A 27,996-nucleotide genomic window follows, 5' to 3' on the forward strand; every position below is an offset into this window, starting at 1 on the left:
AATTTGTATTAAATTTACTCGACATATTCTCGACATTCTGAATATTGTATTAAAATTTCTTGACAAATTCTTGACATTTGAATACCGTCTTGAAGTTTCTCGACATATTCTTGACATTCTTATTTTTTCTCAGTAGAGCTTGACATATTCTAAACATTTTAAATTGTTTCTTAAATTTACTTGACAGTTCTGAGCTCTACAAATCATAACCAATATACATGATATAACTTTATCTTTATTTCTCTTTATATGATATACTGTTGTTTCAAGTTACACTTCTTACAACAAAAATAAAAGTTGGGCATGTAAAATAATTGAAAATTTGGATATATAAATATTTTTACAAATGCAAATATGGCTATGAAATCTAAAGTATGAAATAATTCAAATGTGGGTTTTTTAAATAATTACAAATTTTGATTCCTAAATCTTACAAATTAAATGATTAAAACCAATCATACTGTAGACATATTTCATTAAACATTACTCAATGTTTATATGGTAAATAATTATTGAACCAAAATGTGCTTTAGCAAATTATGATGAAATACAAATCATTCATTTAATAAAAGAACAATTTGTGTAATGTCACCTGTTAGAATACACATGGACAGGATGTTCCCCATAAAATTAAGGTATTCCACACCCCAGAGTACACGCAACTGTCAAATAGAAATTAGTGATTTACCTGTAATCAGCCATACAACTTATCAGGTGACTGACCATGCCAATACAGTTTTAAAAGTTTGTTGATAGATGAAAATGAAAATTATCATTTCGATGATAAAAAATTTAATTAAAATGAATTTTCTTCATCAAAATTATGAAGTTAATTATTTTAACATAAAAACAAATTGAATAATTCCCAAAGATTAAAAATTAATTATTATCTCATGTATCTACTCCAGGAATAATAAGTCTGTTCACATTTCAGGCGAAATTTTATTATACTGTTGAGATAGTGTCAAGACATATTTAAGACTGTCAAGAATGTGTCGAGACATATTCAGACATTATTTAGAATGTCAAGAATATGTCAAGACATATCAAGACAAATTTAAGACAGTCAAGAATTGGTCGAGACTAATCCAAACTCTTATCAGATGATACAGGAAGTGTCTAGAAATTTAAAGACAATGTTCATACTGTCAAGACACTTGTCAAGAAAAATCAAGAACCTTATTAGAAAAATTCATACTATGTCAAGAATGTTTTAAAATTATTCAGGCTAATTAAGAATGTCGAGTAAAAATTCAGGCAAATTCAGACAAAAACTGGTCTTTTCAGACTTTTTGACTTTTGTAGTGTTAGTCAGGATGTTGTCTCTTTGACACATTTTCCATTTTTATTTTCAATGCTCATGAAAAGTCATTAACAGATACAAGTCAGCATATTTGTAGTCTTGGTGTCATATGAGAGACCATACATTCAGAATATGTCATATTATATTCTTAAAACTATTATAATATATACATTGCAAAAGCTTCTTGAAATTGACTGATTCTTAACTTTAAGAGTTTGTCTCAACTTATTTTAAACATTAAGAATTTTACTTAACAAACTTTAAATATTCTAAATACTAGCATGTCACTTTATTTCTTTCCACTTTACATTTGAAAAGATTTTTTTTAAACAAGTATTTTCTAAGATATATATATTATATATATTATATTATAAATCCTGTACTTGTTGACTTCTGCGTTGTTTTGTGAGGATTTTCTTGTCTTTTCCAGATTATGTGTGATTTATAAAAAACATCCTTAATACCTGAAAGCTACCATTTCACATAACAAAACACATACAACGTGAATAATGTGCTTTGTATTGATCGAATGATTTAATACAAAAAAGTTAATTGGTAAGATTACCATTGAGACATCTATTTACAAAAACTATTCCTTTTCAACTTTGTTATAAGTTGCTCTTATTTTGTACTTTACAACAATGTATAGGTAAGGAGGACATTTGTGCACCAGCTAATGTGTTTAACTCTGGCAGTTCTCTTTGGATTGTCTCAAGTCAGGAGCCGGCAATCAGTGGTTGGTGTTTGTTGCTGTTTATCCTATTTTTTTCAATTGCTTGGTTTGTACAAATCAGGCTGTTCGTTTTCTCTGTAGAATTGTTTACTTATTTTGCTTATGTACTATCCAGTATAGTTTCATTGCTGAAGGATTACGACGACCTACAATTGTTTACTTTCATACTGTTTTAATTTAGTCGTTGGTAGAGAGTTCTCATTGACCGTCATTACACATCCTCTTAATTGGTGTTTTACTATAGAAAAAAGTACCAAGTAGATAAAATCATTCACTTATACAGGGAACATTTTGAAATGATGATAATCATACGTTTTGAGATTGAGTTAACATTCTTTATAATGTGTTTAATCATTATTTATGCAGAAATGGTCATACTTCAGTTAAAGCAATGTATGTTTAAACTATTTACAATTTAATGATAAAAGATTTTTAATACAGTCACCGTCAGTTTTAATGTACACCATGAGGTATTAAGAGTCATTAGAAGAACATGTGTATAATGTATGTGAAGTAACAATTGTACAATGTAGTCATTCTGTCATTTTCTTTTCTATATATCAGTCATTGAAATCCAATTTTCCTGTGATGAAGTTGCCTAGTGCACTTATATCATCTGATCTGTAATAGTCTATACATAATTCTTTAAAATAATCTAAATCCACCTTCTTTGTGTTGTTCTGAAAGAGAGAAAAACATTGTTTAGGTCTTGTAGATGTATATGTCGTGTACATGTTATTATGTTGTACATTTTATTACTTGTACAAACATTTTATACAAGTAATTACTTGTATGAAGCCATCATACAAGTTATTACTTGTATGAAACCATCATACAAGTTATTACTTGTACACATATAATTGTACAAGTAATTATTAGTACAATTTTTACTGAGAAAAAGATAATAACTTTTACAAATCATCATATTTGATGTTCTCAAGAAATCGGTTCCCTTTAAACAAATAATTTATGACATAAAGGTATAAACTTTTAACATGAGTGAACTTTTTGAATAACAAATATATAAGATAAATTAAAAAAATCAAGTCAAAACTTAAGTGTACAGATGGAAAACAGTGTAGAAAAAAATATCAAGAAATACTTAACTCTAATAATACGCTTTTACACGCGTAAGATAGTACAGAGAGAATATTAGTAATTTAAAAGTAAAGGAAGTCAAATTAAGTTCCAAAAACACAGCACTTCAAAGATATTTCTGATGACAGAATGGTATTTTGAATGTAGCAGTACTTGAAAAACACATTCGGAAAGGAGACGAAATTGTTTATATTGTGCAGTTGATGAACTAGTCCTATATGCCAAAATATGATAAACAGATTTAAAAATTGGAGACAATGTTACAGTGAAATATAAGATCGAACTTATTTTTTACAAATTTCCTGTTTACAAAATTTTGAATTTTTCGAAAAACTAAGGATTTTCTTATCCCAGGCATAGAACAGTTTTTGGCACAACTTTTTGAAAATTTTGGACCCTCAATGCTCTTCAACTTTGAAATTGTGTGGCTTTATAAATATTTTGATTTGAGCGTCACTGATGAGTCTTGTGTAGACGAAACGCGTTTCTGGCGTACTAATATAAGTTATATGGTTCGCGACCCCCTATGGATCCATAGAGGGTTAGAGAAATCCATAGGGGGTAAGGCCGGAGGTCAGTAGTTAACCGTATAACGAATTTATCGCACGCTGAACTTTTTCTCCTGCATTATAATCCTGGTACCTTTGATAACTATTTACACCATTAGGTCGATGCCACTGCTGGTGGACGTTTCGTCCCCGAGGGTAACACCAGCCCAGTAGTCAACATTTTGGTGTTGACATGAATATCAATAATGTGGTCATTTTAACAAATTTCCTGTTTACAAAATTTTAATGTTTCGAAAAAACTAAGGATTTATTATCCCAGGCATAGAACCGTATTTGGCACAACTTTTTTGAAATTTTGACCCTCAATGCTCTTCAACTTTGAAATTGTTTGGCTTTATAAATAGTTTGATATGAACGTCACTGATAAGTCTTATGTAAACGAAACGCGCGTCTGGCGTACTAAATTATAATCCTGGTACCTTTGATAATTATTAACACCACTGGGTCGATGCCACTGCTGGTGGACGTTTCGTCCCCGAGGGTATCACCAGCCCAGTAGTCATTATTTCGGTGTTGACATGAATATCAATAATGTTTTCATTTTAACAAATTTCCTGTTTACAAAATTTTGAATTTTTCGAAAAACTAAGGATTTTCTTATCCCAGTCATAGATTACCTTACAACTTTTTGGAAATTTTGGACCCTCAATGCTCTTCCACTTTGAAATTGTTTGGCTTTATAAATATTTTGATATGAGCGTCACTGATGAGTCTTATGTAGACGAAACGCGCGTCTGACATATTAAATTATAATCATGGTACCTTTGATAACTATTATTGTGGAATTACAGATGTGTGCATTCAAATAGGTTATTTGATCTATTAGGCTTTACCTTTAATTCTAATATATAATATTATATATGTAACTTTTTGTCATGATTTATTTTTGAAAATGAATTGTAAAAGGGTTTTATTTTATTTTTACTTTTAAAGACTTTGTCACTTTGCACCAGTAGTCCGTATTTAAGAGACAACAAGCTGTTAAGCTAAATTTGCTCAATGTCTCATGCTAGGTTATGTTGTTACTCTGCGTTCGTCGTGTGTCTGAATTCTTCCAACATTTCAAATATAATACTAATATAAAAGAAGATGTGATATAATTGCCAATGAGACCACTCTCCACAAGAACCCACATGGCACAGAAATTAAAAACTATACTACACCGCACAGCCTTCAACAATGAGCAAAGCCCATACCGCATAGGCAAATGAGATCACCCCTAGTTTTTGGCGGGGTTCGTGTTGCTCATTATTTAGTTTTCTATGTTGTGTCATGTGTACTATTGTTTGTCTGTTTGTCTTTTTCATTTTTAGCCATGGCGTTGTCAGTTTGTTTTAGATTTATGAGTTTGACTGTCCCTTTGGTATCTTTCGTCCCTCTTCTTTAAAAGGACCCGAAATGGCAAATGTAAAATAATTCAAACGAGAAAACTAACTTTTTTAACCTTATCTATGTACAAAAATGAAATAAAAAAAATAACAGAACGACAAGCGGCAACCACTGAATGACCGGCTCCTGATTTAGGACAGGCACTTACATAATGTGGAGGGGTTAAACATGTAAGCGGAATCCCAATCCTCCCTTTTCCTGGGACAGTAGTGTAACATTACAACATAAGAACGAACTATAAAAATCAGTTGAAAAGGGCTTAACTCATTAGATGGATACAATCAGAAATACTACCCAGGATGAACGTGGCCGGGTACTTGTATATTCCAAGCAACAACCAAAACAAAACCCAACTAAGATCAAAATACACATTTGAAAAACAACAAGAAAAACAAAGACAATACAATTCAGATTTCAAAAAAATACCTACGCTCTATGACAAGAAATGTACATAGATATAAGAAGATGGTGTATGAGTAGTTAATTAAAAAACGGGAGTCGTTCAACAAACAACAGCGGCGAACCATTAACTAAATATTTCGAAAGTATTTTACCGATTTAAAAATTGAATTAAATCGATTCAGAACAAAATAAAAATTGAGGTTAGGAATACGAAATCATATCCAACGGTTCAACATTGTTAAAGGCAAACAATGTCGAAAGCTATTTTTTCTCAAAGCCATAATTTTCGTGTTTAGATTTTGTTGTGTTTGTTTGGTGTTTTTTTTTTTGTACTTTCATTTTTTTTTTACATTTTTTTTAATTTGACATACAATTATGTCCTATCCATTCAAAATAGGCAAAATATATTACAACTATATTTATAGTCCAGCGTTTTAAATATCGACCTATTGGATATAACTCTTATTTGTAACTCATCCAAAGCCTGATTTACAAATTGTAAGTATTTATTGTATTGTATTCACGCAGGCTTATCGCATAAATAAAATTTAACATTTTCATAATATATTCTAACTAGTTCAATGGAGGGTGTATCAAAAATTAACTGTTGACACATATATATTTCTAGCCTGTCCGCTAAATATTCAGAAAAGGGTTTTCATGACAGGTGAGATATACACTGAAAAACAATTTTTATTCCGACCGGTTTTGTAATATTTCAGGCAGAACAGGACGTATTCATCTAAATTTTTCAGATGAAAATAATTTAAACAAAAACATTTAAGACTGTTAAAAAGAAGAACTTATTGTACATGCAATGATGTTTTGTGTAGTTTTTGTAATTTGAATTACTGTTACATTGTCGTATATATCAGCTATTGTATCATACTTCCGGCAGATAAGTATGATACTTATGTATATAGGAAAAGGTAAAATAGAAGAACTTAATGTAGAATTATTATCGCCTTGCTATTCGTATTATAGCTTGACGCGGACAGTTACCCTACAAAAGGCACGTCAGAAATTCGGTTCAGCTTGTTGGACTAATACAAAGCATGGTTCATACTAATATCGCATATACATCTTCTCGGTCTGAATTATCAAATAATTTGTAGGTTTGACAGCCAGTCACCATACAGACGGTTGAATGGTAGTATACTTTATAATTTTAAGGGGGCCTTAAGAGCTTGCTGTTCGGTGAAAGCCAAGGCTCCGTGTTGAAGACAGCACCTAGACCTTAAATGGTTTACTTTTATAAATTGTGACTTGGATAGAGTGTTGTCTCATTGGCACTCATGCCACGTCTTCCTATATTTACTTGAAAAATACTTACACATGAAAACATCAGAAATGCACACCTTGCATCTTTAGGGGGAACACCGAAATCTGATAAGACATATTCAAATTCCTCGGCATCTACTTTACCATCACCTGTAAGTAGTAATAATTACATTAGACATGTTAGATGTATGTTTCATCAAAATACTTTATTCTGACTGGATAACTGCACGTCACGTGTTATTCCTTAAGCAATTGTATTACTCAATAAAACTTTTTATTCATGATAACACGTGGTCCCGCAATAAAGTGCACAGGTGATCTAAATTAAAACAATCAAAAAATGTTTGTGTTCATGATCATGGCTAAAAAATGTAATTATAAGTATTGAATGCTTCTTTTTGTAACTTCATAGGGTTGTAAAACGGTTCCATACTAAATGTACTTCGGTCAACGCTTTTACACCCCAATAAAGTTACAAAAAAAAGCATTCAATTCTTAAATAATAATATTGAATTCTTAAACATTAAGGAAACAAAAATAAAAAGATTTTTCAATATAGATATCAATTGATTGTTGCTCTTTAATGCCACTTTCAGTATTCTTACAAGTTTCATCTGGTTTAAAAAGGGCTGCGATATGACAAAAAAGTGAAATATTTCAAATGAGATAAAACAAACGGTCTGCATTTTGCTAACAAAATAAACGAACAACAAATATGCCAGACAACTAAGCATGATTAAATGTATCAAAGAATCACAGGCTTCTGACTTTGGAAATGCATATACAGTATGCACTGTCTTGAAACATGTATGAGCGTTCAATCCTCTCCTAACTTTACGTCAAGGTTTGGTTTGTTCAAGTTCGTAAAACAAGGGAGAATAATAAAAATTGTCACTAAAAAGAAAAGGATGATATGTACGGACAATACTGACTACATGCGGACAATCATAATTATCACAATGATTGTATGACGTTAAAAAAACGTGGTACTCTCCCTAGACGAGGAATAAGATTTAAAGTTCCGTATCCGAGTAGACGTGATTTACTAATAAAAGTTTGTAAAATTAACCAACCTGTTCTATCATACAAATTAAATTTATATTCTATATACTGCTCTAACCATTCTGGTAGCTTCCGTTCAGGTGGTTCTTCGTTATCTTTCTTTGATTGTTTGATACACTGCTCATTAAAATTCTGCCACATTTGTAACTGTAACGAATAAACTATAGCTGTGGAACTAGTATACATATAAAAAAAAAGATGTGGTAAGATTGCCAATTAGACCACTCTCCACAAGAGACCACATTACATAGAAATAAACAACTATAGGTCACAACACGGCCTTCAACAATGAGCAAAGCCCATACCTCATAGTCATACCGCATAATTGTTTAGGGATGAGACGAAGCCCGCTTTTGGATGGGCAATGATCTCGCATCGTTGAAGACACATTGGTGGCTTTATTGTATGTTCTGCTCGTTGTTGGTCTCTTTGACCTATTCCCCATTTCAATTCTCTGTTCTAGATATCGGAAAGGGATTTTTATCTTACCACATATTTGATCCATTATTAATGTTTCCTTACAATCTCTTGCTGTATAGGTTTTAATATTGGTAACACAATTCCAAGTTTTAATTTGCACAAAAAAAAAGCTTGTAATGAATAACCTTGCATGTTGGGCAATTTTAAAGCTAAATTGACTAATGCCGGTGTCACATATTGGCGTATAGACCGGCGTGCACCAGACTTACAGAAAAAATTGACAAAGTCCGTATACGTTAGTTGCACGCCAGAGGAACGCATAGTAATCGTTAAACGCGCGATGCATAAGTTTGAAGTACGTCGAAATGCAAAGGTATACGCTCGGTGAATGCTATAACTCCCAGAAATGTGTATGCAGCATAAACATTTTCATCCAGCTCAATCGTTTGCCAAACGTTACCTGTACGCTACACGCACGTAATACATACGCTAAAAGCGCATTGAAAACGCTACAGATAAGTTTAAGACATGTTTAGGGCACGTTGTACATACACTTCAAGTTCCTTCGACTTTAACTAATGCCGGCGTCACACATTGGCGCATAGACCGGCGTGCTCCAGACGTACATAGAAAGTTGACAAAGTCCATATACGTCAGTTGCACGCCAAAGGAACGCTAATCAATCGTTAAACGCGCGTTGCGTAAGTTTGAAGTACGTCGAAATGCAAAGGTATACGCTTGGTGAACGCTATAACTCCAGGAAATTTTTATGCAGCATAAAAAGTTTCATCCAGCTCAGCGTGCATTTGTCAAGCGTATACCTGTACGCTACACGCACGTAATAGATACGATAGCCTACAAGCGCGTTGAAAACGCTACAGATATGTTTGAGACACGTTTAGGGCACGTTGTATATGCTTCAAGATTGTTAGACTTTAACTAAAACGTATGCGGATGTAACATCCGATAATTAAACGTCCCATACACGCCGAAAACACGGATTTTCGTCCAAGACACGACGGGACGACAGGAACGCGTCTCAAAAACGTTCAAGAGACTTGTTTTCCTTAGTAGCATACATTCCATCTACGTTAGACAAAAGACAGACATACGCCAACATACGTTACTTGAAGCCTGCGTCCAATACAAGAAGAGCTCACGTAGCATTTTCATGTTTTTTATATTACGGGAGTGTGCATGGGGTCTTCATTTATGTTTTCTTTAATTTGTTAGTCCATTTCTGTCAATTCTTTTTATTTTTTGTCCATTATTCTTTATTCCTTATATGTTAGCACCTCGTCATTCTTATATGTTTATTTTCTTGTCCATTTTTCTTGCCCTTTGTTCTGCACTTAATGTTACTATTTTCTATGTTGTAATCCCCATCCAGACCCTCATGTATACTAACGTCTTACCCATTCGTCTATACTTATTTTTCCATCGTTATTTTCCTTACCCATTCGTCTATACTTATTTTCCCATCATTATTTTCATCTCCTTCATCTTGTAGCCTCCGCCAAATTGTTATAAAAAGCTCGTTTGTTTGTTGAAATTTATCAGTTCCAATTTTCCAACCACTCAAATCACAGATTTTCTGAAAAACATGAAATTAACAAAATAGAATGTATTAATTATCATCATCATAAAAAACTATAGAGGCTCTAAAGAGCCTGTGTCGCTCACCTTGGTCTATGTGACTATTAAACAAAGGAAGCAGATGGATTCATGACAAAATTGTATTTTGGTGATGGTGATGTGTTTGTACATCTTACTTTACTGAACATCCTTGCAGCTTACAATTATCTCTATCTATAATGAACTTGGCCCAGTAGTTTCAGTGGAAAATTTTAGTAAAAATTTACAAATTTTATAAAAATTGTTGAAAATTGACTATAAAGGACAATACCTCCTTAGGGGGTCAATTGACCATTTCGGTCATGTTGACTTATTTGTAAATCTTACTTTGCTGAACATTATTGCTGTTTACAGTTTATCTCTATCTATAATAATATTCAAGACAATAACCAAAAACAGCAAAATTTCCTTAAAATTACCAATTCAGGGGCAGCAACCCAACAACGGGTTGTCCGATTCATCTAAAAATTTCAGGGCAGATAGATCTTGACCTGATAAACAATTTTACCCTAGTCAGATTTGCTCTAAATGCTTTGGTTTTTGAGTTATAAGCCAAAAACTGCATTTTACCCCTATGTTCTATTTTTAGCCATGGCGGCCATCTTGGTTGGATGGCCGGGTCATCGGACACATTTTTAAAACTAGATACCCCAAAGACGATTGTGGATAAGTTTGGATTAATTTGGCCCATCAGTTTCAGAGGAGAAGATTTTTGTAAAAGATTACTAAGATTTACGAAAAATGGTTAAAAATTGACTATAAAGGGCAATAACTCCTATATGGGTCAACTGACCATTTCGGTCATGTTGACTTATTTGTAAATCTTACTTTGCTGAACATTATTGCTGTTTACAGTTTATTTCTATCTATAATAATTTTCAAGATAATAACCAAAAACAGTAAAATTTCCTTAAAATTACAAATTCAGGGGCAGCAACCCAACAACGGGTTGTCCGATTTATCTGAAAATTTCAGGGCAGATAGATCTTGACCTGATAAACAATTTAACTTCCGTGTCAGATTTGCTCTAAAGGCTTTGGTTTTTGAGTTATAAGCCAAAAACTGCATTTTACCCCTATGTTCTATTTTTAGCCATGGCGGCCATCTTGGTTGGATGGCCGGGTCATCAGACACATTTTTTAAACTAAATACCCAAAAGATGATTGTGGATAAGTTTGGATTAATTTGGCCCAGTAGTTTCAGAGGAGAAGATTTTTGAAAAAGATTACGAAAATTTACGAAAAATGGTTAAAAATTGACTATAAAGGGCAATAACTCCTATATGGGTCAACTGACCATTTCGGTCATGTTGACTTATTTGTAAATCTTACTTTGCTGAACATTATTGCTGTTTACAGTTTATTTCTATCTATAATAATTTTCAAGATAATAACCAAAAACAGTAAAATTTCCTTAAAATTACCAATTCAGGGGCAGCAACCCAACAACAGGTTGTCAGATTCATCTGAAAATTTCAGGGTAAATAGATCTTGACCTGATAAACAATTTTACCAAATGTCAGATTTGCTCTAAATGCTTTGGTTTTTAAGTTATAAGCCAAAAACTGCATTTTACCCCTATGTTCTATTTTTAGCCATGGCGGACATCTTGGTTGGTTGGCCGGGTCACCGGACACATTTTTTAAACTAGATACCCCAAAGATAATTGTGGCCAAGTTTGGATAAATTTGGCCTAGTAGTTTCAGAGGAGAAGATTTTTGTAAAAGATTACTAAGATTTACGAAAAATGGTTAAAAATTGACTATAAAGGGCAATAACTCCTATATGGGTCAACTGACCATTTTGGTCATGTTGACTTCTTTGTATAACTTACATTGCTGAACATTATTGCTGTTTACAGTTGATCTCTATCTATAATAATATTCAAGATAATAACCATATAACGGCAAAATTTCCTTAAATTTACCAATTCAGGGGCAGCAACCCAACAGCCGGTTGTCCGATTCGTCTGAAAATTTCAGGGCAGATAGATCTTGACTTAATAAACAATTTAACCCATGTCAGATTTGCTCTAAATGCTTCGGTTTCAGAGTTATAAGCCAAAAACTGCCTTTTACCCCTATGTTCTATTTTTAGCCATGGCGGCCATCTTGGTTGGTTGGCCGGGTAACCGAACACATTTTTTAAACTAGATACCCCAATGATGATTGTGGCCAAGTTTGGTTAAATTTGGCCCAGTAGTTTCAGAGGAGAAGATTTTTGTAAAAGTTAACGACGACGGACGACGGACGAAGGACGACGCCGGACGACGACGGACGCCGGACGCCAAGTGATGAGAAAAGCTCACTTGGCCCTTCGGGCCAGGTGAGCTAAAAAGGCGTTTGGCGTATAATATATAATCTTGGTATCTATGCTGAATGTATTTGCTACAAGCATAAAATGTGATGGTAATAAACAATTTATTGTTAGTCATGTATGTTTTTTTTTTAATTCTAGTTCATTTACTAGTATAGGTTTTTGAGTTTAGTATGACGTTCATTTTCTCTGAAATTGTACACATTTTCACTGGCTCTGTGTGCGAGATTTTCTCGCTGCATTTTAGACGCATTAGTGATCTTCGGTTGTTATCTGCTCTTTGGTTGGGTTGTTGTCTCTTTGACAGTTTCCCCATTTCCATTCTTAATCTTGTTCATACATGTACACCAAAAATATCCCAAATGTGGCGTGTGCCGTGTGCCGTAATGTAAAATATAAACAAACAAAAAAGATTTATCAGAAAAATGAACTGGACACTCATAACAAGTTACAGTGTTTACTTTCTATTTCTGGAAATGTTTCATTAAACAATGTTGACAGAACCACTTAATTTGTCTGTGTATTATATTGTCATATAGGAATGAAACGTCATGTCACGAAAAATTAATTATTTAAGGATCAGAATTTCCTACAAGATTTCTTCAGACGTGATTACGGTGTAGAAAGTCAATAGAAAAAATGTTAAATTCAATAGAACTACAAGACAATTGTTCAATCATTATATAAGTGGAAATTCTCATTCCCTGAATTAATGACTTACACAGTGAAATAAACCATTAGTTAACTCTGCCAACGTGAATATTAGGAAATTATATTACTATTACTATTTATCGGACCACAGATGAATTATCACGTTGTGATTGGTTAAATGTCGTCACGTGGTGACCTCCTATGAGACCGTATGGGGTTAGTAAGTTTCATATGGGGTCTATGACGCGTTAAATGGCAACGTCATCTATTAATGTTGTTGTGTTTCATTGGTTTATTTTTCAACAAAACGCCGCAGAAAAAGTCCAGCGTCCGATAAATTCGTTATACGGTTAACTACTGACCCCCTACGGATCCATAGAGGGTGAATAAAATTCATATGGGACTGGGCCTCCGTTCTCACTCCCTATGGATTACACTAACCCTCTATGGATCCGTATATGGTCAGTAGCGAACCATATAACTTATAATGTAGTTCTCTTTTTACATTAATAAACGAGAGGCGAACGTTACCAAAAGGGATATCAAAACTCTATAATCCAAAATACACTGACAACTCCATGAATGAAAAAGAAAAGACACTCAGACAAACAGCAGTACACAAATCACAACAAAGAAAACAAGACTGAGCAACACAGCCCAACCAAAAATGGCGGGGGGGGGGGGGGGGGGGGTGATCTGGAAAAGAAGATAGATCCTGTTCTATATGTGGCACCGCCGTGTTGCTCGTGTCAGTACAGATCTGTACAAAACCGCCAATAAGTCTAACACGCCGTAGGTCACATTCATGGAAAAGGCGAATGGATTTGTAACGACAATGGAACATACAAATGTATCATAAGTGGATAAGTGCATTTCCACTCTACTCTTTATATATTGCACTTATTGAAATAAAAGGTGATAAAGATACCAATCCGATCAAATGCATTTTTTTTCTTGCTCGATCATTTCATGATGAGAACTGATCTTTGCCAGGTTGTGTCTGTTTAATTTCTTTGATTCTATACTTGTCCAGATTTGACCGTATTTAGAACAAATTATATTGTACAAACGCTTTTGTTTTGTGTATTTATTAATGCAAAACCCATTTCTTTCTATAGGAAAAACGGTACTAATAAATTTTCCAAGCATTAGGTTGACCTTTTGTGTACCCAAGGCAGGTGAAAGAAGTCAACTTAGGAGCACTTTTTTTTTATAACTATAAACCAATGGAAATATTTTCTAGAGAATTTTACGAAAAAAGACTTCCAAAATTTCATAAATTTGGTGTAAAATGACGGTGGGCATGGAAAATATAAACAAGCTCCGTTGGAAAAAAATAGTAAAATTACAAAAATACTGAAATTCGAGGAAAATTCAAAACGGAAAGTCCCTAATCAAATGGCAAATCAAACGATAAAACATATCAAACGAAGGGACAACAACTGTCATATTCCTGACTTGGTACAGGCATTCTCAAATGTAGAAAATGGTGGATTGAACCTGGTTTTATAGCGCTAAATCTATCACTTGTATGGCAGTGGAAGTTGGTCATGATACTATTTGGCTTCCATTTTTAAAACACAATAATAAAGTACTTACACCACACATAACTGTTTATCCAGGTTTTTATTACAAAAATAGGTAAATTTAGAAAATGTTAATATTGTCGTCTATGGCAGAATAAATAGAACTGTTTTCTATATAACTGACTCATTTAACATACAAATGTATATGACAGGAAATAAAAAATGGTTTCCTTCCGAATATGATTGCATGTGTAATATAACAGTAAACTAACGCCCTTCCGAATGTATTTGAATAAATGACTGAAACTTTCCAAATGTATTTGGATGAACAACTGATACATTTGTACATGCACCCTTCTGAATGTATTTGAATGCGCTCATGATTATCCTACGTGTACAACATTGTACAAGACACCTATTGATTGATTTGTGTTTGTCATCACAACCAGCGACAAATATTTCATTCATATTTAGACTGGAGAAAAAAATTCACGTTTGTTATACTTAATGAAGCTCTCCTTAATTGGTGGCCATTGGTATAAAGGAGATACATATATACTGACATTGGAAGTAGTGACCAAATTATGTATCTGGAGTTTACAGACGAGAAACATACGAGGGGAAAAGAGTTTATGGGGAGCTGAGATATAACGTATAGAGAATATTGTTTATTATATTTAGACGAGAAAAAATAGTAAAACAAATCAAAGATAACTGAAATGTTGAACACTCGATTCAGACTCCCATGGACATAACATTTAAAGTGAATTTCATAATGATCTGTTCAATAAGTTGATCAGAAAAAGGTGTAAGGTTTGGCTTAGAAAAGAATTATGGTGTCTAATTAAAAGTGTTTGTAGAAATTTAATTCAGATCCAGTTAAATGACATGTAATACACATTATGTTATATAAATTTCTCATTTTAATCTAGACATTTTTTTCACTTCTATATTGACCTTTATCATTCAGAACTTGACATGTCTTAGTTCTACATGTATGTTAAACTGAGAAATGTCAAGCTAGAAATAACAAGTACGAAAGTGAAAATGACATATTTTAAAAATAAAATGTCCAAACCGGTCTTTTGTCTATTTACCAGGCTTATGACAAGATGTCCGCCATAGAGCAGACGTTGTACCAAACTACATGCACCCCCCCCCCCCTTTTCAAAGAAAAAACATGTTTGTGTTTTTACAAATGCAAAACCCATGTTATTCGATATCTAGGAAATAAATAAATGGTTTCCTTCCGAATGTATCTGTATGTATTTATAACAGTAAACTATCGCTCTTCCGAATGTATTTGTATAATTGACTGAAAATAGGCAAACAATAAATAAAAGAGGTACAATGTAATGGGGGGCTAAAATATAATGAATAGAGAATACTGTTGATAAAAATTAAGACAAGAAAAATAGTAAAACAAATCAAAGATAACTGAAATTATGGACACCCCATTGAGACCCTCATGGAAATAACATTTAAATTGAATTTCATAATCAGCATTTCAGTGGTTCATCAGTTGTTAAGAAATGTGGATAGACCAACATAAATACATTTACATTATTCACGTAAAATTCCGGTTTTTTGTGGTTTAATTGAATGCACAGCGTTTTCATTGCCATCAAAAAGGTGCAAATTGTTGCTCAAGAAAAGAATTAAGGTGTCTAATTAAATTTTTTTGTAAAAATTCATATCCAGATAATGAACCTGCAATGAACGTTGTGTTATATATATATAAATTTATCAATTTTAACATGACGTTTTTCACTTCTATATCGACCTTTGTCATTGAGAACTTGACAACATGTCATTTTTCTATGTTACACTAAGAAATGTCAACTTTAATCTGAGAAATGTCAACTTTATTCTGAGAAATGTCAACTTTAATCTGAGAAATGTCAACTTTAATCTGAGAAATGTCAAGCTAGAAATACTAAAAATGACACTTTTTTTTAGAAATAAAATGTCCAAACCAGCCTTTGTACATTTACCAGACTTCTAACTAGACAATCCTCCTTATAGAAGGCGCGATATCAGACGAGGTAATGTCCCAACCAGTCTTTGTCCATTTACCAGACTTATGATGAGACGTTCTGCCTTAAAGCAGGCGTGGTATCAGACGAGGTGCACCCGCCCATTTTTGTTTAAAAAGAAAATTTAACAATAGGATCTTTTAATTCTTTATTCTCAGGAGTGGTCCTCTTCCCTTTAAAACCCTTCAAATCATGAATTCGCACCTGCTTATTGTTTGTAACAATAGGATCTTTTAATTCTTTATTCTCAGGAGTGGTCCTCTTCCCTTTAAAACCCTTCAAATCATGAATTCGCACCTGCTTATTATTTGCTAGCTTGATGATTCCAACAGTGATTTGTATCGGACACCCTTGAAGCTAACTAGAAATTAGTTGCTACCTTGAATCTGTTTATATTAACATGTTACATGTACGTCTACTCGATTGTTAGTGTCCATCCAATAATAGTTATAAAATGTGCTATATAATGACTATTATAGAATTTACTTACCGTTCTAGCCAAGTCAAAATCTTTCCATTCTAATATTCCATCTTTATTTAAATCTAAAATTTATAAAGATAATACTTTTTTAAAAATGCATATATATATCATCATTGGTGTATCTTCGTCAACATCTGATGTTATCAACAAAAACGGTCTATACGTATATCTTTAAACCTTGGCATTATAAGACATTATGTTTTTCGTCACTGTTTTTCTTTGTTTGTTCGTGAATTGGCAACATTTACAAATGGGCATTTTTTTTTTTACCGGTCGACAGTAAATAGTCATCTTGGTAACATTATTTGATCTATTTTTCTAATAACTTAAATGCAATTAAAATATTTAATGTAATGGGTCTGAATGAATATGACGGGAACTAAAAGGTGACAAAAAATACTCAACGTCAAGTGTACTATTATAGCATGTCATCTGGGTAAATAACAGCATAAAGGCGCGCATACTAGTAATTAAAGAATTCTGCCAGTGAAGGACATAGGTTGGCTCTCTCCGTAAAATATTCAGTTTGGCTTCAGCATATTGCTGTTTACCTCTTCTTGATTTCATCGTTGATGGAGAGTGGTCTTTTAAGCAATCATACCGCATGTTTTTGTGATATTTTTGCCCCGGTCATACCTTACCGGTTAGCGCAAACGGACGCCGAACAGATAACTGTTTAGACCTCTGTTCGCATCCGTTAGTAGTCCATCCATATATGTTTTATGTCTATTCAGCGTCTGTTTTATTCGTCGATGTCCATTCTGTCCGTTGAAAAATTTAAAGCATATTCAAAACTTTAAATGGACGTCATACGGACGAAGAATCAATTTGTCCGTTATACATTTTACATCTGTCGGAGGTCCGGTAGACGAATTCATCAACGGACTACTACATTAATCGACATATAACAGATAAAACGGATGCAAACGGATGTGAAACGAACATGAACGGGGGGATAACGAATACAACGGATACTTACCACATGTAAAAGTTTAAACGAAACTATATAGGTTTATATTATGACAGTAAGTCGAAATCATAACTGACATTTGCTAAAATAATTGAAAACCTTTTACTTTACCTATTTTGTCTATTTCAGGTGATGGGCATCAAAAGTTACCACCGTGTGTTGAAGCACATTTACATAAATGTTCTTTTTACTGTGTTTAGCTCAGTAATAAATTAAGACAAGTCAAACTACATATTTTTTTTTTGTACGATTTCAAAGTTGTTTTGGTATTTTTCTAAATGTGTCTGCTATAATATTTGTCTATAAAAATGATAAAGCTGTTATATTTGATCATCAACTATACATTACTACAGTATCGTACATTTTTCATTTATTAAATAAATCTCAATAAACGTAAATAGCTTCATTAACTGCTGAATTTTGAATACTGAATTATTGCAAATCAGATTGAGGTACACAAGCTGGGGGTATAAATGCTTGCATCAAAACCCTTTAGCATCAATCTGTTTTAATGCACACAGTGAAAATGAGGATGTCTTTTAACGTTCAATTTGATTCAAAGTTGATATATCTGTAGCCAAAGCTGTTGCAGATTACCATTTAATCGCTTACATGCATAACTATTATTCTCTAAAACCCCACCAATGCACAAGCATGCCTGAATAGATGAGAATCGTTATTGTCAGTTTAACATTTAGAAATTAAAAACATCCATTTAGTTTTGACATCTCTCTTTGCGCTATTACTTTGATGAAATTGAGTTATAAATAACGAGTTTTGACAGCCAATCATTGCATAAACTACAAAGTTCCGAACGAAATTGTATTCACACAGTTTCATAAAACTTTTAATATCTGTAAGACCCTTACATGACCAACAAATATAGTAAAATACAATGTATGAGGCATACATGCCAATATAATTTCAAAACGCGTCAACAATTAATTTGTTCAGGGAAAGATATATCGATTGAATGAATATTTGTTGCGTAAGGGTCGGATTAATGTAGAGGGTCGTATTTCTGTATTGTGAACAAACAATCTATGGCTATCTGGAGAAATGGGTTTTATATAATGGTAACTCCTATATTTTTTGTGACTTTAACTTATTAGATTTGGGTCAATTAAAATTTTAACATTATGTATCGACACCTGTTTACTATTGGGTGCTGTCCCCTGGGTGTCTATTTGGTTTTTTATGTCGTTAGATTGCTTTATTTGTGACATATAGCCCGCATATCTTTGTTGTCATATGATAAATGTTGTAACCAAATTGACTGCTAACGTTGAATACATTATAAAATGCAGGGGCGGATCCAGCCATTTTAACCCTGAGTAAAGGGGGGTTCCTACTATATGCTCCCATTCAAATGTATTGATCGTCTAAAAAAGGGGATTCCAATCCCCGGACCACCCAACCCGTGGATCCGCCAATGAAAGGATAATGGCATGGGCAAGTTTTCAGCGTAATATTTGTCAGGGAGAGACTAACAAATGTATTTGGGTATAAAGACATAGATAATATTCTTGCAAAGTCGGCATAAGGCACAATATAGAGAATGGCATAATGTATTTCGCTTTTTTGATCGAATGAACTCTGGGTAAAACTTTGTGATTGGTTAATAACGTCATAAAGTAACATAGATTCTAAAACGGTTACTCATATAAGAATGATAGTACTAGAGGTTTCCGGAGTTAAAAAAAAAAAAAAAAAAGAACCGCCGACTCTTGGCAGGTAAACTTGTAATCCTATTTTATTAAGATCGAAGTCGAGCGCACCTGCCACTAGTTCGCAACCTCTGACAGTGTTGAAAGGCTAGACTTAGTGATCACCGTAAATAACCTACCTATTGTACAACTGGACTACAGAGGATCCGATTACAAACAAAATAAGAAAATCTTGGTCAATCTATTATGTAGATTGCGCTTCTCTAACATTACCATTGCATAATTAAATCGCGATCAGTATCATTAAATGGGGTTTTTGGAATTTCATATCATCGGTGCAGGATTCATAAACACAATCATTGTATCATTATGAATGAAAAGTATTGTCATGCAATAATGGAATTTAAGTACATAGACTTAAATTCAGTTATCGCTGGGGCCACTGACGGTTTGTGTTTCATGTTTTTAGATTTACCTAACATGAGTGACGTTATATATATTGTGACGTAATTTAGTCCTTTTTAGAATTTCATCGCAGCAAGCAAGCTGTTTAAATTCCGTAAGCGGAAAAATTCAAAACCCGCCCTCCCACTCCTTTTTTTTGTACGAGATACTGCTCTCTTGTATTTATTTTTCAGGTATGTGTCGGTGACAGTGGTGATACAGATTTGACTTGTTCGTGATTGAGAAAAGTGACTTTTTGAACTTTGAGCATCATAAATAGATTCCCGTAACTGGCAGAATTCGCTGCATAGAATCTTAATGTTAACTATGAAATTTTAGGTTTTTGGATAATACAGACTACACTTGTGTATCCCACGGTGTATTCTAAATTTAAAGCACCAGTGTTTCCCACGGTGCATCTTTACATTTTCATATATATCTATCTACATCTTTACATTACCATATATATCTATCTATCTATCTACCTGGTTGCCATATTATCTTCGGGTAAGTTAACCGACCATAGATCTATCTACATACACGTATACATCTATGGTCTATCTATCGTATATATATATACGATTTGGTGTCACGATATCACAGTAGCATGGGTTCGAATCCCGGCGAGGGAAGAACCAAAAATTTGCGAAAGCAAATTTACAGATCTAACATTGTTGGGTTGATGTTTAGACGAGTTGTATATACATATGTACACAGCCATGTATCACCATCATTGATGGCGATCCGATGGATACATCTGTTGTAGAGTTGTCACTGACTCAGACTTACTTATAAATATAATTATTTTCTGTGACTGTATATTACATTAATTTGTAGGATCCTTTACTATAGATAATTTAGCTGATCTGTAACAATAACATCTTCATGCCTTATATATCATGTACTGTAGTACGCCGCTAGATTAAAACTGACGAGGAAAGGTAACACACGGCCAGCGAAAGCTCTTTTTTTGAGAGCCCAGGTGGTCGTGTGGTCTAGCGTGACGGCTGCAGTGCAGGCGATTTGGTGTCACGATATCACAGTAGCATGGGTTCGAATCCCGGCGAGGGAAGAACCAAAAATTTGCGAAAGCAAATTTACAGATCTAACATTGTTGGGTTGATGTTTAGACGAGTTGTATATACATATGTACACAGCCATGTATCACCATCATTGATGGCGATCCGATGGATACATCTGTTGTAGAGTTGTCACTGACTCAGACGTACTTATAAATATAATTATTTTCTGTGACTGTATATTACATTAATTTGTAGGATCCTTTACTATAGATAATTTAGCTGATCTGTAACAATAACATCTTCATGCCTTATATATCATGTACTGTAGTACGCCGCTAGATAAAAAGTGACGAGGAAAGGTAACACACGGCCAGCGAAAGCACTTTTTTTGAGAGCCAAGGTGGTCGTGTTGTCTAGCGTGACGGCTGCAGTGCAGGCGATTTGGTGTCACGATATCACAGTAGCATGGGTTCGAATCCCGGCGAGGGAAGAACCAAAAATTTGCGAAAGCAAATTTACAGATCTAACATTGTAGGGTTGATGTTTAGACGAATTTTATATATATATATATATATATATATATATATTATATATCATATAATCTATCATATTATGAATAAAAGTTATGGCCAGATATCGACAAACCATATATGTATTTTGTTTTAATGGCACCATCTGAGATAGTTGTATCTGGTATAAATATCAAATTGAGAATGGAAATGGGGAATGAGTCAAAGAGACAACAACCCGACCATTGAAAAGACAACAGCAGAAGGTCACCAGCAGGTCTTCAATGTAGCAAGAAATTCCCGCACTCGGAGGCGTCTTTCAGCTGGCCCCTAAACAAATATACTACACATGTAGTTCAGTGATAATGAACGCAATACTAACCTCCAAATTCTACACAAGAAACTGGGACAGGCGCAAAAATGCGGCTGGTTAAACATGTTTATGAGATCTCCCCCCTCCCTCCTATACCTCTAGCCAATGTAGAAAAGTAAACGCATAACAATACGAACATAGAAATTCAGTTGAAGAGAAATCCGAGTCTGATGTCAGAAGATGTAACCAAAGAAAATAAACAAAATGACAATAGTACATAAATAACAACAGACTACTAGCAGTTAACTGACATGCTAGCTCCAGACTTCATTTAAACTGATTGAAAGATTATGATTTCATCTATTTATGTATGTTCTCTATAACTATGTAATTGTAGTTTTATGAGAAAAAAGTATTCATTTCTGGTACATTTGAGTTATTAACTAGAAATATACAAATATGTGAAGGTTTAAATGATAAAAAGTTCAATTACGATCGTAATGACATTCGATAGCTCTCCATCTGTTACGGATTGTATGAATCATAGTAAATTATTGTATTGTCCTTGTATGTAAATGTTAACTTATATTGTATGACATTGAATAGCTTTATATTGCTTTTTTAATTTAGTGTCTATTCGGGTTCTCCGGTATGCACTGCATTATATGTACATGTATATTAACATTTAGAAATAATTAAATGCTCAGTTAAGAATTATATATTTTCCTAATAAAACACACTAATTTTTTTCATTTTCAAAAACAAACAAGAATAAATTATTTTTTTACACAAATCTCGCCCCTCTTCGTCCACATCCACCCACCAAAAAAGACGGGTTGTTGATGTCTTATAAGTTTCGATAGATAAATAGACTAGTAAGTTTAAATTGCAATGTTTACTTTTTATTTCCGTCTGTATTTTTTTTTCTCTTCATGCATGTTTATTTATTTGGTTGATGAATATATTGGAATAGATAAATAATCTCCTTTTTTTTTAGATGTTACGTGACAAATTTTGAAAACCAGCATTCTGTAAACGTTGTTATGGGTGTCTTCTGGACGGCACCGCTGCACTTGCTCTATCTGTCCTTATAAGTGCCACCCTCTCATTAGCTATATGCTACGGTATTAGAATGATATAAATGATAAAACACCCAATGCAAAAATTATGAAATTGTTCTTAAGCTAATATAAAAAAGAAAATTTGGTATTATTGCCAATGAGACAACTGTCCACAAGAGACCAACAAGACACAGATAGTAACAGCTGCAGGTCCCCGTGCGGCCTTCAACAATGAGCAAAGCCCATACCGCATAGTCAGCGATAAAAGGCTCCGAAATGACAATGTAAAACAATTCAAACAAGACAACTAACGGACTAATTTATGTACAAAAAAGATTGTTGTTCATCTGTTCATTTACTAGTCGGTTGGTTGTTTTGTTCAAGTTCATCTGGTATTTATGCTATTAAACATTAAATGGTTACTTTTGGGGTTTTTAAGCTTTTATTTCAGGTATGCATGAAGAAAGGTATTTAAGTACACAAGTAACACGCGGTATGCAAACATATTGATACAATTGGTTGAATCGTCCAGTGAACATGAATGATATACTTGTCACTGGACGTTAGCAAACAACAATCAATCATGATATTGCGTTGTTTTTCTTTTTGTAATCATAACTGTAGACTATTCATAATAATAGTACACAGAAACAGCTTGAAGACGATGTGATGTATTGCTCATTCTCTCAGTTGCCATTAGTGGAACGGAAGTAGAACGATTTAAATAAATAATTTCCATTGCATAAATTATTAAGTTGTACTAAAGCTAAGTTGGCATATCCTCTATTTCTTTAAACTGGACGGTTGTTTGCTTTATTCAGACCCATTTTGGTATACTTTATTATGTAAGCTCTCAATCATTTTATATATTCGGTTTTTCAAAAAGTTTTTTTTTGATTTCAGGCATGCACGAGGAAAGGTATTTAATAAACACGTGGTGTTTAAACATTATTCATACGTTGAATCGTCATTAAAAGATACTTGCCACTGGACGTTAGCAAACAGCAATCAGTTAAGAAGCATGTTGGTCCTCAATGCTCTTCAACTTCGTACTTTATTTGGCCTTTTTAACTTTTTTGGATTCGAGCGTCACTGATGAGTCTTTTGTGGACGAAACGCGCGTCTGGCATATATACTGGATTGAGTCCTGGTATATCTATGATGAGTTTATTTAAGATATTGCGTTGTACATTTTTTTTAATTATAACTACAGAGTCTATTTAGAACAATAGTAAACTAGAACAGCTTAAAGATGATGTGATGTTTTGCACGACGTTCTATCAAACATGCAGATCACCTTGCTTGCGCATGCACATACAAGTAAGTGCACTTTTAGTAGGCAGTAATGCATTAAATAGTGCGTTATCGTTAGAATCGTAAATAAGACATACCAAAGAAGACGTGGAATTCATGCTTCAATTTCTTCTTCTGGAAGTCTGATAATTCAGGATTAAATATTCCTAGGATTATACCCATGGTTTTTCCTTTGCTGACAAATCCGGATTTTACTGTAAAAAATAAAACTTGGTCCTTATTGTTTTCTCCAGATGTCAATCAAGTCACGGGAATTATTGGTAATGTGATTAAGTGCAACGAGAGTTCACTGCATACAGTTAGGATTAGAGCAATTTCTGTTATAGCCGAATTTTAAGGACACATCAATTTGGCACTGAATTATCCAAACATGCGCATGCGATAAGCTTTAAAATATTAGTCCAATGCTAAATTTGTTGATAATAATTCAAAGAATATAATGCATATGAAGATGACACTTGTATCAAAATTGACATCAATTCCCCGTTTATTTTATTGAATATTGATAAAATCCCATGTAAGGGGGTAACATCTGGAAGGTCACGTGATCTCGTTTATTGTTGTAATATTGATTCATCTATATTGTATATATACAAAATACTTTTTGCATAAAATGAGAATATGACATAAAGGGATTAAAGAAATCGTATAATTATTCATAGTACATTTGACTTCTGCTTAGAATGGATAACACTAAGATGCTTTTGCACGTACACTGCATCGGTTTTTGCAGGGTCCGTGAAATAAGCCAAAATTGTAGTTTTGATTTTTAGGTACATGTAGATACGATACATTGATGTTAGATCATTTAATCAATTAAGACAGAAAACAAGAAAAATGTGCATAGTAATAAAAAATTCTCGCTGCATTGAAGACCTATTGGTGACCTTCTGTTGTTGTCTATTAGGTGGTCGGATTATTGTCTTTTCGACACATTCCCTATTTTCATTCTCAATTTTGAAGTAAAAAAAGGCAATAATTGAAAGAGTGGCAGATACGAACTTATTCAAAAATTAATTAATAGATATAATTTAATCCTTTTAGAACCGACTATAGAAAATGTGTTAATTGTTCATAAGTTACAGCTTTAGTGGTATATTTATACATTGTATATATACTGCAAAACGTGTTTGTAACGTTTACTTCTGTTATTTATTTCAAGGGTCTCTATCGTACAGTGGCAAATGTTACATGCACATTCAGGATGTTAAATATTAGACACATAGATCGTTATGGAATAAAATAAGGATATTGTATGATTGCCAATAAAACTACTTTCTGCCTTATTCGAAACGAAATGGATGTAAGTGAATATAGGTTACCGTACGACCTTAAAAAAACTTTTCCTCAATGGTCTGCACTGACTGTTTACACTCCGCTTGATCAGGTCAAGCAATGCACCAACAAGGTAAAATCTGTGTAAAATGTTCAAGTACCGAATAGCAGAACTAATGGGCTTCGATCTGCACACGAACTCGATATTGTTGATACCCTGGCATAGGCGGATCCACGGGGGGGGGGGGGGGGGGGTCTGGGTGCCGCCCCCCCTTTTGTGGGAAAAATTTGGTTGATTATATAGGGAATCACTGAAGCATGACTGGAGCAGGCCCCCCTTAGGTCAGTCAGCGGGCCCCCCTTAGGAAAAGTTCTGGATCCGCCACTGCCTGGGACATACTACATGAATTATATCATTTAAGTACTCTTTGGATACAGAACCATCGTACAGTAATATACGAAAAACAATATTTAAACTTTCAAATTTAAAGTACATATATTTCTAGTTGGACGTCTTTTAGCTCGGTCGACCAATCAGTATAGTCATAATCAATCTATAAGATATAAATTGTTACTCTGCTCTCGTACTGAATAATGATATGTTTAATATCTTGTCGGCATAAATGTATTAACATTCAGAAACGGGGGTCATTCATCTCTGTATTCTTTAATTTTTATGTTATTTATCACAATTCCTATACCCCTCCCCAGTTCACTCTATTATAAATGTTTAAAAAGAATCCTATTATTCTGTATTCTCTATTTTGTGTATATATCTGTATTCTTATTTTGTAGGTCTGTTTTTCTGTAGTATTGGTTTATAAGGTATATTGTGTAAACCTAGAATCATGGACTTTCAGTAATGAATGGAATGGTTGATGATTTATGAAATTTGAATACCATACCATACACATATTGTTTTTAGAGAAACAGGAAAATAAGGAAAAAGAACTTGAAAATAGTACTTATGATAAGTGTTAAGCATTCCTCGTTTTCATAAAGCATACAACTATAACAATTATTGTTAAATATAAACAAATATTATTATCATTATAACAAAACGTACGTGCATATGTAAGTTATGTATTATGTAATACATAAATCAGCTTTTGCACAAATGATTTTAAGCTGTCAGAGTATTAATATTTCCATATTGCATCATTAATTTACATATATAGTACTTACTTGAAGCAAAAAATCCTTTAACTGCTTGCATTTTTGTCCGCTTTGGATTTTGGCTCGAATTCCTAGCACTCTGTGTGGATGATATTTTCAGGAACTCGAAACACATGGTTATCTTGTGATTATATCAAAATAAAAAAAAGTCCAATGAATTCATAGTATAAAAGTTTAACAAATGTATCTATTGTACAAACGGCCCGAGGTTATTAAACAAAAAGAGATCAAAATCGATACTAATGTCCTCGGTAATATTATTTATCACTTTCACATAACAAAGTATTGATAATTTGTAATCCTGTTATCCATCTGTTTAATTAAGGACATTCAAAAGCAAGCATTCAAATAGAAAGTCATTAATTATTGATCATAATTAATACCAAAAACCAGTCGTCCACTTCCCGTCGACTTCCTGTCAATCAGAGAATGTCGTAATTATAGATATGCAGTACAAGGACATATGTTTTGCAACACACGATTATGAAAAAACAATTCGTCTCTCGGCGCACGGCACTGGTTAATCCAATACGGTACCCAAATAAATTTTACAATCTGTGTAATTCACAATTGTTTCATCGAGATGTTTTTAATGAAGTACTGTTTAATCACTATACATGAATATATTCCATTTTAATACATACATGTACACAATAGATTTAACATATAAAAACAGTTATAACTTTCGCACAATATTCTTGTTTAGGTTAGACATTAGACATTTTCAACATATATAAGTGTGTTTTATATCCTAATTTCACATAAAATATAGTGATTTAAATGTACGTTATCCAGATCAATCTAAACTCCATATGTTATTTTGTTTTTTAAATATGTTCACCTGTTTATTTAAGGGTTTTAATGTATTATATACACGTTAAAATCGTTCTTTTAAACATTAACTTAACGCTTCATTTCACTTGCTTCAAGCGATTTCAACAAAAAATCAAATTACGGGTGGACACAGATACATGAAGTATCGATATCTTTCGTTAGAGAACTACCAGTTAACTTCGAAAGGGGGAGAGGGTTATGATTATTTTAAAAAAATATCTTAGTTCTCAATTCGAAGAACAATATTCACCTTAAAGGGGTAGATTTTGAAGACAAAAAAATGATTGATATCTTCGAAAAATCGTAAAAGGATATACATTCTGACTCAGATAAAATTCACCGATTCCCCCTTTTTTGAAGTTAAATGTTTCTCTCTTATTAAAATCAAGAGAAAAAAAACAAAAAAAAACTTTTTATAATGATACTGTTATTATCGATTTGTTTTACATTGTAATAATCTTTAACTTTTAAATGTCTATTATACGAGATTTGTTTAATTTGTAAATATTA

The 27,996-nt window shown here is 33.3% G+C and overlaps 1 protein-coding gene across 3 annotated transcripts; it reads right to left on the bottom strand.

Moving 5' to 3' along the window:
• Positions 1-2,362: 2,362 nt before the first annotated feature.
• On the bottom strand, positions 2,363-27,408 carry LOC143052724 (calexcitin-2-like). 3 transcript variants are annotated; one of them, XM_076225823.1, is made up of 8 exons: positions 27,297-27,408; positions 26,662-26,773; positions 24,279-24,395; positions 16,911-16,963; positions 9,714-9,851; positions 7,849-7,984; positions 6,828-6,925; positions 2,363-2,716 (listed from the first exon to the last, which is right to left on the bottom strand). In XM_076225823.1, the coding sequence occupies exons 2-8, from the start codon at positions 26,765-26,767 to the stop codon at positions 2,597-2,599; spliced, it is 768 nt and encodes a 255-aa protein (XP_076081938.1). In that variant the 5' UTR covers positions 26,768-26,773; positions 27,297-27,408; the 3' UTR covers positions 2,363-2,596. The 3 variants fall into 3 exon arrangements, with proteins under 3 accessions (XP_076081938.1, XP_076081937.1, XP_076081939.1); XM_076225822.1 differs by lacking the exon at positions 27,297-27,408 and adding an exon at positions 27,036-27,282; XM_076225824.1 differs by lacking the exons at positions 24,279-24,395; positions 27,297-27,408 and having other exon boundaries at positions 26,662-27,285.
• Positions 27,409-27,996: the final 588 nt, after the last annotated feature.

This window comes from Mytilus galloprovincialis, chromosome 11 (genome assembly GCF_965363235.1).
Source record: "Mytilus galloprovincialis chromosome 11, xbMytGall1.hap1.1, whole genome shotgun sequence".
Taxonomy (NCBI): Eukaryota; Metazoa; Mollusca; class Bivalvia; order Mytilida; family Mytilidae; genus Mytilus; species Mytilus galloprovincialis.